Genomic DNA, 14,789 nt, shown 5'->3' with positions numbered 1-14,789 from the left:
ATGAAATGAAATGAAATAAAATTAAATTAAATAAAGTAAAGTAAAGTAAAGTAAAGTAAAATACAATAAAATAAATTGAATAAAATAAAATAAAGTAAAATAAAATAGAATAAAATAAAATAAAGTGAACTTAAATAAAATGAATAAAATAAAACAAATAGAAAAAAATAAAACAAATAGAATAAAATAAAATGAAATTTGATTAAATTAAATTCAATTAAATTAAATTAAATTAAATTAAATTAAATTAAATCAAACAAAATAAAATCCAAGTACTAGGAGGAAGTTAGTAAATCTTTTTAATCCTTCTTCTTCTCTGTGCTTTAAATCTGTATGTGTCTCTGTGCAGAGAGCGCCGTTTAAACTCCATCTCCCACAGTGCACCGGGGCGCGACGTCGTGTCGCCAGCGAGCTGTCAGTGTCGGGGGGGAGAGGAGGGCTCGGTCCAGCATCCCCGGAGCAGCAGAGGCTCACATCGGCTGAAATGAGGAGGTTTTAGCCCCAAATGTTCCTCCGCCCTGGATGTTTGACCCGTGGATGTCGACGCACTGACCCTGCTCGCCTGCCGTAGATCAGCGCGGAGTTCGCTTTATCCCATCGGTGAGATAATGTGGAGGTGCTAACGCAGAAAAACACAAGATGAAGAAGCAGTTCAACCGGATGAGACAGCTCGCCAACCAAACAGTGGGCAGGTAAGAGCTGGGTTCATGAAAACGCGTTTGAATCCGCGACGTTTTAACTGGCTGTGACCCAAAAACAGCAGGGGTCCACGGGCTGAGGACGGGCTCGCACTCATGCAGTCGATGGGGCTTTTGCAGCTCAGCTGGTTTTTATTTTTTATTTATTTTTTCATGCACAAAGCGTCAACTGTCAGTGGAGGTCACAGTTGCAGTGTTGAGCGTTGTGTGTGATTGATTGAGCCCCAGCAGGGGGAGGAGGGGGCGGCCACGGTGGTACCCACGGTGGTACCCGCGGAGCCCAGGGCGGCCACCGGGGCACCCTGCAGCAGGGGGTCCGGGCACAGAGGTGCACCCCTGCTCCCTAATGTCTGCAGTGACACGAGTGTCAGTTCACTCTGTTAATGAGGGAAGTGTGCCATCATTGATAGGCACAGCATTTTAAACTGAAGGGTTAGAGGGGGTGAGATTCAAACATCATTCATTCATTCATTCATTCAATCCAAGGCAAGTTCATTTGTCTTTATGATGCATTTTATACAGAAAGGAAGCTGCTTAAGGATGTTTTTATAATGGGATTTTACAACAGTTGTCTAAACCTGGGGATAAAAGCACAGAGAGGCTTCTGCAGGTCAGGTTTTTGCTGTTTTTAAATGTGTCTACCTCAGGTGGCACATCATTATTTGATATCTTGATGAGTTTGATATAAAGGAGCTAGAGCCACGACATGGTGAGCTTCGTTTGGCATAAGGACTGGAATTTAATGGTGAGAAGACATTCAAACATGGCATCCCATTCATTCAATCCAAGGCGAAGCAATGGAAGTGTATTTGTATTTATGATGCATTTTATACAGAAAGGAAGCTGCTTGAGGAAATGGAAAAGGAAATGCTTCTCCTTTAAGGTGAATTTACTCATTTGCTTTCTTGACAAGAGTCAAACAAGACGTTTGATACCAAAATATTGCTGAAAAAAATAAAAAAAAGATCACAAAGAGACTCTAAATGACCACAAGTATACACAGTGCATGCAGAACGACCAGGAAGAGATGCTAAATGACTGGCAATAGACACAAAACAACCACAAAAAGACACTAATGATGATGACAAAGACACATAACATGATTTAAAATAGATGTAAAATGACGACAGAGAGAATCAAAACGATGTCATAGAAATGCAAAATGCCTTAATAGATGCAAAACCATCACAAACAGATGCAAAATTACTAATAAATAGATGCAAAATGTCTAAAAATAGATGCAAAACCACCCCAAAAAGATGCAAAATGTCTAAAAATAGATGCAAAACCACCCCAAAAAGATGCAAAATGACTAAAAATAGATGCAAAACCACCCCAAACAGATGCAAAATTTCTAAAAATAGATGCAAAGACACCATAAAAAGATGCAAAATGACTAAAAATAGATGCAAAACCACCACAAAAAGATGCAAAATGACTAAAAATAGATGCAAAATGACTAAAAATAGATGCAAAACGCACACAAAAAGATGCAAAATGTCTAGAAATAGATTCAAAACCACCACAAAATGACTAAATATAGATGCAAAACCACCCCAAACAGATGCAAAATTTCTAAAAATAGATGCAAAGCCACCATAAAAAGATGCAAAATGACTAAAAATAGATGCAAAACCACCACAAAAAGATGCAAAATGACTAAAAATAGATGCAAAATGACTAAAAATAGATGCAAAACCACCACAAAAAGATGCAAAATGATTAAAAATGGACACAAAATTGTAAACCCATAAATTATTGGTGAAATCCCCCACTGGACAAAAAATCCCCACTGGACTTTTGCTGTTTGGTGTCAAGCTCCTGAAAAGCTTTTTTTATTTATTTTTTAATCCCTGAAGTTAAAGTCCAAGTTTTATTCAGTGGCTCACACGCGGCACCGTTCAAAGACGGTGACACGTCACGGCTGAGGAACGTTAGACGTGATTAATCCTGGTTTAATCCTGACTGCACGAAGCTGCATCAGATAGTCTGCACATGTGAGAGGAACGCTTTAGATGAATGTGGCTGCAGGTTTATGTGATAATGTATTTGTCATCCTTGTGACGCTCGATGCTGCAGATGAATCTAGAGATGCTTAATCTCAGTCTGGACCTGAGGCTCATTAATAGTCAGAAAGTGCATCACTCCTAGTCTTTTATCATCGGGTAAAGGGCATTTTTCTAACAAGAAGTCACTGCAGTTCCTCTTGAGGAGGTGTAGCTGCACAATAGGTGTTGTTAAGTCTTTGTCTCTCCTTTTAACAGTGTTTGTCAACCCCACCCTTAGCTTGAAACTGAACGCAAATGTCATGTGTCAACACTGCGCCTTAGGCAACCTGGATCCTGTGTTGTTTCATTGTTGCGCAACCGCAAAAATAGCATTGCAGCTCAATGAAGCGACGTAGCCAAGAAGAACCCGTCAAATCATCAGAAAACGGGGGTGATTTGCAGCCTGAACAACTGGCTCCAGGTCTGTGGTGATGTAAGGACACTATAACCTGTTTTGTTTGGTAACTGAAGACGCTGGCAGCAGCAGCAGAACGACTTTGTGTCAAGCTATCTTGTAGCTCACTCACCCACACATTCAGACTGCAGGCTGGTAAATCAATGAAAAAGGTAAAACAGCTGCTTACGCCCAACAGAGAGGACTTGGCATTGATGCAAAGCACCACAAAAAGTTGCAAAATGACCAAAAATAGATGCAGAACCGCCACAAAAAGATGCAAAATGACTAAAAATAGATGCAGAACCGCCACTAAAAGATGCAAAATGTCTAAAAATAGATGCAAAACAGCCACAAAAAGATGCAAAATGACTTAAAAATAGATGCAAAACACCACAAAAAGATGCAAAATGTCTAAAAATAGATGCAAAACAACCATAAATAAGTGCAAAATGTCTAAAAGTAGATGCAAAACCACCACAAAAAGATGCAAAATTACTAAAACAGGTGCAAAACCTAACTGGCTGAATAAGCGGCTCCAGGTTTGTGGTGATGACACTATAACCTGTTTCTTTTGGTAACTGAAGACGCTGGCAGCAGCAGCAGAACGACTTTGTGTCAAGCTATCTTGTAGCTCGCTCACCCACACATTCAGACTGCAGGCTGGTAAATCAATGAAAAAGGTAAAACAGCAGCTCACGCCCAACAGAGAGGACTTGGCACAGGGATCAGAACCCCTGGAGGACTCTCAGACGTTACTAAAAAATACATTTACTGGAATCGTGTCTCACTGGAGCTGGAAGGGACAAACGCTGCACAGATAAAAGAAACCAGTTATTTGTCAGCAAGTGTGTGTGTGTGTGTGTGCGTGTGTGTGTGTGTGTGCCCGGTGAGGCGTAACATCCCAGTAATGAGTTCTAACCTGTATCATCAGGAGCAGAACAGCAGGGGCGATTATTCATATTTAGAGAGCGGAGACTCCAACAGGACGCTGATATTCCCTCCGTGACCTTGGCAGCCGGCGTCACCGGGCTGGTGTTGAAGGTCGCAGGTTCCTATCGTCCACAGATGCAGGTGTGACAAGTTTAATGCAGACATTGTCATGGACGTATCCAGAGACAACGGGGCCCTGGGCACGGACACGTCAGAGGCCCCCCACTCCCAAAATTTAAAGAGTAGTATAGTCATTTTGGGTCTGTTTTCTTTTTGTGGTGGTTTAATTCTTTGTTTTGTTTCTGTTTTGTTTTTGTGGTGGTTTTGCATCTATTTTTAGTCCTTTTGCATCTTTTTGTGGTGGTTTTGCATCTATTTTTAGTCATTTTGCATCTTTTTGTGGTGGTTTTGCATCTATTTTTAGTCATTTTGCATCTTTTTGTGCTGGTTTTGCATCTATTTCTAGTCATTTTGCATCTTTTTGTGCTGGTTTTGCATCTTTTTGTGGTGGTTTTGCATCTGTTTTCAGTCATTTTGCATCTTTTTGTGGTGGTTTCCATCTATTTTTAGTCATTTTGCATCTTTTGTGGCTGTTTTGCATTTATTTTAGTCATTTTGCATCTTTTTGTGGTGGTTTTGCATCTATTTTAGTCATTTTGCATCTATTTTTAGACATTTTACGTTTCAATGTCATCGTTTAGTTTTTCTCTGTGGTCATTTTACATCTATTTCTAATAATTTTGCATCTTTGTCGTCGTCATTTGTCTCTTTGTGATCATTTTGTGTTTCTTCCCAGCAACATTCACAACATATAGTCTTCATTCACTCCAAACTTGTTTATTCACTCATTTGCCCGTACAAAATGATTATTATGATTCATTTAAACCATAATTTAAGTACATGTGATAATTCACACTCAATATTCCAAGGCCTGCTCTAAATATATAGTTTATTTCGGAGGTGTATCTCATTTAATTGAATTGTTTTTCTCCATCAAGTGTATTTAAAACTCACTTACAAGCTCATTTGTTCCACTCTCCTTTTCATTTCGGTCCGGGGATTTAATTAAGATCGCAGCAAAGGGGATTCAATTTAAAGTTTTGGGAATATTTACATGCTTTATCTGTTTCCTCTGCCTCTTTTTAACAGCGTTAGAGCGATATTTGAGCTCGTAAAATGCCCATCTGTCTTTATAGTTTTGCAGAAATAACACACACACACACGAGCGTCCTGGAAGTAATGAAGCATCTCCCTTCAGGACGACATTGCTGCATCGCTCCAGTTAAGGATATAGGTCAGGAGAGGTTCAGACACAGTTGAATTCATCTCTAAAACAGTCAGCCTGCACCATTAATCCCGCGTAATGCTGCGTAAACTGTGCGACTGAATGAAAATGTGTAACTCTGTGGGCACGGAGAGGTCATGGCAGGAAGGGGACAGGCCTAATCCTCTTTTGGCTCCGTCACTTCTACTGCAGAGTATTTTTAACTCATCCTCTCATTGACTTTTTGTGTGTGTGTGTGTGTGTGTGCTTGTTGCGTGACGCTGCGGACAGACAAAAGTCCCTTTAAGAAAAACCTGGAAAGCAGAAAATGTGTGTCCAGGTTCAGCAGAAGGAAGCTGATGCATGACAACGTGAGATAAAAACTGAGCAAAATCCATCAAGGAGACGTTGGAGAATGGATTTCTAATCTCTATCAACAGGCTGGGAAATTGTTTCTTTTTGTCACTGCGGAGCGTTCAGGCTGCAGGCGACAAAACCCCACAACGTATTGTTTGTGTTTGCTCCAATTTAGTCCTAAAACCATTATCAACTGTCAGTCTGTTAGCTTTGGTGATTGAAGAGAGCACAGTAAATTGCATGGTTTGTTCTTTTCATGGCAGAAAAAAACAGGCATGCCCCCTAATGGCTTCATTATTTTCCGTTATCCATTTCATGCATTATTGTTTCCCCTGTCGTAGTCGCTGCTGCAGGGACAAATCGTGACTCTCTGATTGATAAATGAACCTGACGCCGATGATTCTCGTTGGGTTTTTGTGACGCTGGGCTTCTTGGTTTGGCTCTCTGTTGGACTCCCTTCAATAAAACCCGAGGACTAACTCGTGTCAGCAGCCGCCGTTGTTAGGCTTTGTTCGATATGGTGACAGCAGGAGGGAGGCAGACGGGATGTAGTCGCCCCGCAGTGCCTGACAGACCTCAGAAAGATGAACAGTTTGACGCTGTGATTCATGGAGGAAGGAACAAAGAGCAGGTATTCAAAGTCCCACATTGTAAAAAGTGGGATTTCAATACTTTACCCAAGGGCTGGGTTTAAAAAAGAATGATTTTCTGATGTAAATCGAGCATTTGAGTGATCCGATATCGATTCATTAAAAGAAAATCTGTACTTTCTTTCTTGGTACCAACCATGTCATGCTAGCCAGTCGGGAAGACCATATTTAAAGGGTCCCCTTGACCTCTGACAGTTGAGGTGGTTCAGGATCATCTAGTAAGGATGAACCCTGGGCGCCTCCCTAGGGAGGTGTTCCAGGCACGTCCAGCTGGGAGGAGGCCTCGGGGAAGACCCAGGACCAGGTGGAGAGATTAGATCTCCACACTGGCCTGGGAACGCCTCAGGATCCCCCAGTTAGAGCTGGTTAATGTGGCCCGGGAAAGGGAAGTTTGGGGTCCCCTGCTAAAGCTGCTGCCCCCCGTGACCCGGCCCCGGATAAGCAGCTGAAGATGAGATGAGATGAGACGAGATGACCTCTGACCTCAAGATATTTGAATGAAAACGTCGTTGCACTTAAACTTCAGGGTCAATTCTCAATGTAAACAATGTTAATATTTTTAATAATGCAGCAGGTTCGTACTGCATATGTTCTCTCAGAATCTCTTTCACATCCGAGAAAGACGGGTTTAGAAAAGATGTGTTGAGAAAATCAGTTCCATTTATTGAAACAGTTCAAACTAACAAGCCTTTGGAAATATATAATACGGTCTCAAATCCTGATAAATGAAGTAGGCAATGGACTGTTATTTTCTTTTTACCTTGAGGTAAGTTTGTGTCCAGCATGGTTTGTTTTCGGTCACGCCGCCGCTTCTTGGGGTTCTCCGTTAACATGACCTTGTCAGCATGGTGACGTTTTAGGTGCGCTCGTAGGTAGGTGGTGGTGTTTCCAGAGTATTTCACATTTGTGTGCACAAAAACTCAGAGGTCTGTGGAAAGATCTGGAAACAGAGCCACGAATCGCGATGACGTCATCAATGCGTGTGACGTGTTACGGCGTGATGACAGCAAGAAGCATTCTCCGAGGCCCAGGTAGTGTGAGTACAAACAGGCCTGGAGGGGAGGACAAGGACCCTAAAGCACGGGGCACGGGACGGACGGACAGTGTGAGGGCGCCCTTAAAGTCATTTACAACCCGTACCCCCAGCGCTCCCTGACCTCCTGCTGCCCGGACGTCTCCCCGGTCTCACTGTTGACGTCCATCAGCGCTGAGCCTCAGTGTTTTGTTCTTGAACAGAGATTCGGCGACTCCTGTCTCGTGCATTTGACATCAGAGAAGTAGAAACGTCTCCATCCGGATGCACGTAAATTATGCATAAATGTTACCGGACCATTCAGCCGGGAGATAATGAACCCATTTGTCAGACATGGTGTGCGCTAATTCCAACAGCATCCTCAGGATTTGATAATTGATTGCCCTTTTTTATTCGGAGCGTAATTAGTATTCATAGCGAGGCCACTTTACGGGCTGAATACAGTGGTAAAAGCTCCGTCCTGGGAGGGAAAATGAAGGGATTTGTGTTTGTGTTCATGGCGGGTGAAAGGGTAAAGAAAGAGAGCGGACTGTAACCTGACACGGACCACTTTATGTTCACAGCGAGCGGGAGAGGTTTTGATTATGCCGTTAGTGTGTGGGCTCACCTGCACGTCCGAGTCCTCATTAATCATGATGAGAGTCTGTTAATGAGGAATTCCTGTAAGCAGTCAGACGCTGACCCTCTCTGCCAGCGCCACTGTAATTATGAGTCAATGCGAGATGCTTTCAGCCGGCTGCAGTGGAGAAGGAAGTTAATTAAGGAGGAATATTTGGGGAAATATGAATATAATTATGCTTATTTGTAGTGTTGGCTTCTATTCTGATATTGGTCACTTCATATCTCAATAACGATATAGTATATAACAATAAAGCTTGTTTTCTGTTAATGAATTAGTCTGAAATAACCTTTCTTTGTGTAAATGAAATACTCTACAGATGAATGTATTAAAGCGACTCTTAGCGTTCTTGCATGACGCACTGCCCTTCCCTCGAAAGTCCCACCTTCTACCCCCTGCTTCACCAAAAACGTGCATCGAGAGAGAAATGCTGCGTTCAAGTGCCATGGGAAGTCCGAAGTTTCCGACCTCCAATTTGGCAAAGTGCACGGGAAGACCTGTGAAAGTGGAACCTCCTACCAGTGAGTTCGGGATAGGTTGATCTCCTCGAATTTGTCAATCTCATAGTGAACAGTATGAGGCCGCCTAGCTTAAATCAGTGAAAAGGTAATGTCAGCTAAGCTAACGCTGCTTAGTTAGCTCACGTTAGACGCCTATATACCGTAAGTTGCTCCAACTAGGGCAACCTAATGACCACAAAGTGAGGTAAAGGTTTGAATCAATGCAGACCGTACGGCCTCAGACAGGGGCGCTCTTCATGAGGTAAAGGTTTGAATCCACGTAGACCGTACGGCCTCAGACAGGGGCGCTCTTCATGAGGTAAAGGTTTGAATCCACGTAGACCGTACGGCCTCAGACAGGGGCGCTCTTCATGAGGTAAAGGTTTGAATCCATGTAGACCGTAAGGCCTCAGACTGGGGCGCTCTCCATGAGGTAAAGGTTTGAATCCATGTCGACCGTATAACCTCAGACTGGGGCGCTCTTCATGAGGTAAAGGTTTGAATCCACGTAGACCGTACGGCTTCAGACAGGGGCGCTCTTCATGAGGTAAAGGTTTGAATCCACGTAGACCGTACGGCCTCAGACAGGGGCGCTCTTCATGAGGTAAAGGTTTGAATCCATGTAGACCGTACGGCCTCAGACTGGGGCGCTCTCCATGAGGTAAAGGTTTGAATCCATGTCGACCGTACAACCTCAGACTGGGGCGCTCCTCATGAGGTAAAGGTTTGAATCCATGTAGACCGTACGCCGTAAGTTTCCCACTGCTGTTGGAGCAGCAGATAGTTGCACAGGTTCTCCCAGACTTCCTAGACATCGTTGTCAAAAGTAAAGCTGCATAAAAAGAACAGGTAAAAGTAGAAAAGGTTCACTTCTGATGACAGCTCCCATTCAATCGCGCGCATACTGGAGGGAGACGCCACTGCAGTAATGGCGGCTTGTTCACTCCCGGTGCTTGTTGTGGCTCACTCCTGATTTGTTTGTCTCCATTTCTCTTCGACCACGTCTTTCCCTCCCCTCGCCTGCCTCACATACTCATTCATCGTCCTGTCTCTGTCCTCTCGTCCTTTGCAGCCTCTCTATCCTCAGTGTAAACTTCTGAAATGATGCTTTGGGTTAAAATAGGAATAAAAAAACCACTGCCATGTTTCCTGGGCTTGTCTGCCAATGTTCTTCTGGGACGTCAGGATTTTTTTGGGTTGAAACCGAGGGAGTCTCTGGGGGAGATGTACGTGCCAGCGGAGCGTTATCGAAGTCACTGGAGTGTGATGATGACGGAGACGCTGCTCCTGGTTGTTGCTGAGCCACCGAGGAGCCGGCAGACAGATGCACAAACCCCCTCGGCTCTGCTGCCGCTGCTCACGACGGCGTGGCGTTCAGAAAAACAGATTTGACTTATTTACAGAGCTTGGAAATCAATCAGAAGGATGTTGCTAAGCAGACGGTTTACTCACTAACATATAGAAGCAAGGACAGGGAATGCACCTTTTGATTTTCTCTTAAGTGTCCTTTTCTTTTGCACTTTGTCTCGATGCTTTTGGTGTTTTATTTTTATTGTATTGTTGCTGAAATGCAACTGTAAATGCACTACATACTGTATATACTGTAGTAGTACAATTGCTTTTTCAGTGGTGGAAAAAAGTACTCAGATCGTGTTTTTGTTTGGGTAAAAATAGCAATAATATAGTGTACAAATACTCTGTTATTAAAGTAAAAGTACAAGTAAAAGTCCTGAATTCAATCTTACTATAGCATTAAAAAAAGTACCGAAATTAAAAGTTGAATAACTATATTAGTGGATTATAATTATTGATGCATGTTTCACCTCTAAATCTGAGGCCATGGCTCTCAGCAGGAAACCGGTAGATTGTTACTCCAGGTAGGGAATGAGTCCTGACCCCAAGTGAAGGAGTTCAAGGACCTCGGGATCTTGTCCACGAGTGAGGGGATGATGGAGCGTGAGTTTGGCCGGAGAATCGGAGCAGCGGGGGCGGAGCTGCAGTCGCTCTACCGCACCGTTGTGACCAAAAGAGAGCTGAGGAAGACAAAGCTCTGGATCTACCCTCAGTCCTGGTTCCTACCCTCACCTGTGGTCATGAAAGCTGGGTCAGGACCCAAAGAACCAGGTCGCGGGTACAAGCGGCCGAAATGTGTTTTCTCAGGAGGGGGGCTGGAGTCTCCCTTAGAGAGAGGGGGAGAAGTTCAGCATCCGTGAGGAACTCGGAGTAGAGCCGCTGCTCCTTTGCGTTGGACAGACACAAACTGTTTCCACAAAGTAAAATATATTTATACCCTATTGTATAATATTTCTCTACTCTTTTGGCCACAAAGTGCATTTAATGCCCACATGTTTAAAGACAGACCGGCAGCATTAAAAAGAAAGTTCCCTACAAGTCCTGTCTGTGTGTTATGTGACCACATGGCGTCCTGTGACACACCCGTGTTGCCTCGGAAACCATGGTCCCTCAGTTCTGTTGTCGCTGACGTTAACGCACCCGGTCACCCAACCGTGCTTCCTGTGTGCCGAACACACCCACCTGAGCGGCCCTGGAAACATTATCTCAGCTGTGACGGGGTCCCGCCTCGCTTTAAAAACAGCCCGCGGCCTCTCAGGACCTCTGAAACGCCCGAAACCAGAGTGCATCAGAGCCTGAGCGGGACAGGAAATGACATCACTCATCCAGAGCTCCTGCGGCATGCTCACTCTCGTAATGGACACTAACTGGGAAGCTTTGTTATTGAAATTCCTCTCAAGTGACCGCACGCCAATGCAGGCGTGCTGATGTCTCGCTCAGAGCTGTCGGTTCGAGCGCAGCCGAGGAAAACAACATCAGCAAATGCGTCGTCCCCCTGATGCAGACGAGGGCGCTCGTGTTGACTCTGGGGACACACAGCAGACCTGTTCCATGTTTAGTCCTGACTCTGGGGACACAGAGCAGACCTGTCCCATGTTTAGTCCTGACTCTGGGGACACAGAGCAGACCTGTCCCATGTTTAGTCCTGACTCTGGGGACACGGAGCAGACCTGTCCCACGTTTAGTCCTGACTCTGGGGACACAGAGCAGACCTGTCCCATGTTTAGTCCTGACTCTGGGGACACGGAGCAGACCTGTCCCATGTTTAGTCCTGACTCTGGGGACACGGAGCAGACCTGTTCCATGTTTAGTCCTGACTCTGGGGACACAGAGCAGACCTGTCCCATGTTTAGTCCTGACTCTGGGGACACGGAGCAGACCTGTCCCATGTTTAGTCCTGACTCTGGGGACACGGAGCAGACCTGTCCCATGTTTAGTCCTGACTCTGGGGACACAGAGCAGACCTGTCCCATGTTTAGTCCTGACTCTGGGGACACGGAGCAGACCTGTCCCATGTTTAGTCCTGACTCTGGGGACACGGAGCAGACCTGTCCCATGTTTAGTCCTGACTCTGGGGACACAGAGCAGACCTGTCCCAGAGGTGTAAAGACCTGAGGACTGGAGTGATATGATCGACTTCTTTGGTCTTAGTGACATAAGTGCACAGAGTAAAGTACATTAATCCTGATTATGGCAGCATTTTTGGTGGTGGTGGTTAGCACTGTCGCCTCACAGCGAGAGGGTTCCTGGTTTGAATCCCGGCTGGGGCCCTTCTGTGTGGAGTTTGCATGTTGTCCCTGTGTCTGCGTGGGTTTTCTCCGGGTTCTCCGGTTTCCTCCCACAGTCCAAAGACGTGCAGGTGTTCGGTTCATTGGTGACTCTAAATCACCCGTAGGTGTGAATGGTTGTCTGTCTCTGTTCGTCTCTATGTGTCCTGTGATAGACTGGCGTCCTGTCCAGGGTGGACCTCGCCTCATGCCCGATGTCAGCTGGGATCGGCTCCAGCCCCTGCTCCTGAGTCAGACTGTGGGGGGACACTGGTCCGTTTAAAGCCTGAACACTGAACCTCCGAGCTCACGTCTGAAACTACCCGTTGAGTTGATGCAGTGGAGGAGGCGTCCTCGTTATTTAAACATTATCTCGTGTTGTCATGCATCTCAGAAAGAGCCAGACACATTTATTTTCCCCTCTAATGGGAACGATCTTCTATCCCTCCTCCTGTTTCGCCCCTCCGTCCCCAGCGTATGTATCCGTCTGCAGCCGGGGTGCAGGAAGCATTGTTTTTATTTTCCGGGTTTATTATTTTCAATCAAACACTGAACGTTTCTATAGATGATTAAAAAGATAACCACTGAAAATATTACTCACATTAGATCCTATTGTTCGGGACAGCTGGACTCAGTTATACAGGAGTATTTAACGTTCTTTGTATGGTGTATAATTTAGGTAATTATTTTATTTTTATTTATTATTTATTTAAATGATCAGCAATCAACTGTATTATTTAGATATTTATTTATTCTTAATGTAATTTATTCTTTATTTAAATGATCAGCAACCGACTGACACTGAACATATTGTATTATTTAGATATTTATTTTTATCTGTTATTTATTTAAATGATCAGCAACCGACTGATTCTGAACATAAATTGTTATTTAGATATTTATTTTATTTATTTTTATTCTTTATTTAAAAGGTCGTCAACCAACTGACACTGAGCAAAGAGTATTATTTAGATTTTTATTTTTAATTAATTTATTCTTTAATTCAAAGATCAGCAATCAACTTATGATGAAGTATAATTTACATATTTATTTAAATTTTAACTATTTTTTATTTAAATGGTCAGCAACCGACTGACACTGAACATAAATTATTATTAAGATATTTATTTTAATTTAATTTATTATTTAATTGAATGATCAGCAATCAACTTGTGCTGAAGTATTATTTAGATATTTATTTATTTTTATTTTTATTTTTATTTTTTTTATGAACAGCGACCGACTGAGCAAACAGTATTATTCAGATATTTATTTTATTTATATTTATTCATTATTTAAATGATCTGCGTCCGACTGACCCTGAACATGATGTTTGATCAGCTTTTTATGCTTTAATGTGTAAAAACCTGACCAGATGTTTTGAAGACGTGGCCAGAGGGGCGCCGTGCTGTCTTCTTCTACTGTACGTGCTGCCGTGTTGCCACAGGTCCTATCTATGTCTGTTAAACTTTAATGGGAAGTCAAACCCTCGGAGCTCAGGTGTCTCTGCCTCGCTGCGGTGTGAGACGGGGGGCAGGGGGTGAAGAGGACAACGCCACATTTGTATGGATTCACTGTCGTGAATGAGATGTTATGAACTTTTTTACTAAGTTTGGTGATATGCTTTATTTTTCTTATCGTGTGTGTGTGTGTGTGTGTGTGTGTGTGTGTGTGTGTGTGTGTGTGTGTGTGTGTGCGTGCGTGCGTGCGTGCGTGCGTGCGTGCGTGCGTGCGTGCGTGCGTGCGTGCGTGCGTGCGCGTGCGTGTGTGTGTTTCAGTGTGTTTCAGTGTGTGTTTGAACGGTTCTCAGCCGCGGATCGCTTCAATGGGCCTAGACTCACGCGGCCTCGTTGTGGTGCAGAAACCATGGCAACAGTTGAGTCATTTACTCGGGGAGCTGCTGAGGCGATGATGTAAACATGCTGATGTTGAGGGAGATCGTTCTGGCTTTGAACCTTTAACTTCATGTGTCATAAAATACTGTGAATCAGCTTTTGTTCTTTTTATAATGTCACGTTCCACACGGGGAGACGCTACAGGTGCAAACTTCCCCAGCCCGTTACTGACATTAAGACAAATATCCATGCTTTGTTTTCTGAACTTGTATGTTTAAATATGCAAATGAGGCATTATCTAATGTTAACCTTTGGTGAATTAAGGGCACACTTACACTGTCCATCCGTACCGTGCCCAAACAGTTTTTTTACGGGTAAAGTCTGGTTCCTTTGACCAGTGTGAGTCAAACGTCCACGGCCCGTTTGGGAGAGGTGGGCTTTTGTAAAGCACGTTTGCACATGTACAGTACGAGCACGAGCGTGCGCACATGTACGAGCACGAGGCCTATGGCGGTTCTGAGGTCATTTCCTGTGCGCCTGTTGGGACGTAGAAAAAAGAAGGAGGGACCATGCGCGGACATTTAAAACAATGGCGGTGAAAGGTTCACGTTGGTGTGATGCGGAGGTGGAGTGTTTACTGCAGATTTGGTCGATGAAAAGATTCAAAAACAGTCGACAAGACGCACAAAAACTCCGAGGTCTACGGAAAGATCTGGAAACAAAGCCACGCATCGCCATGACGTCATCAATGCGTGTGACGTGTTACGGCGTGATGACGTATAGGCAGCAAGAAGCATTCTCCGAGGCCCAGGTAGTGTGAGTACAAACGGGCCTGGAG

General features: G+C 44.1%; 1 protein-coding gene across 1 annotated transcript in view; it reads left to right on the top strand.

The window, feature by feature from the left end:
• Positions 1 to 487: 487 nt before the first annotated feature.
• The window catches only part of LOC310960515 (rho GTPase-activating protein 44-like), a 65,149-nt gene continuing 50,847 nt past the window's right edge, over positions 488 to 14,789 (top strand). Inside the window, exon 1 of the mRNA XM_083932228.1 lies at positions 488 to 692. Coding sequence (XP_083788354.1) covers positions 640 to 692 — 53 coding nt within the window. The 5' untranslated portion in view covers positions 488 to 639. The remainder of the gene's footprint in view (positions 693 to 14,789) is intronic.

The sequence above is a fragment of the Echiichthys vipera genome (genome assembly GCF_963691815.1).
Source record: "Echiichthys vipera genome assembly, chromosome: 18".
Taxonomy (NCBI): domain Eukaryota; kingdom Metazoa; phylum Chordata; class Actinopteri; order Perciformes; family Trachinidae; genus Echiichthys; species Echiichthys vipera.
The sequence above is the reverse complement of the archived record's forward strand: the minus strand, read 5'-3'. Positions and strand labels throughout refer to the sequence as shown.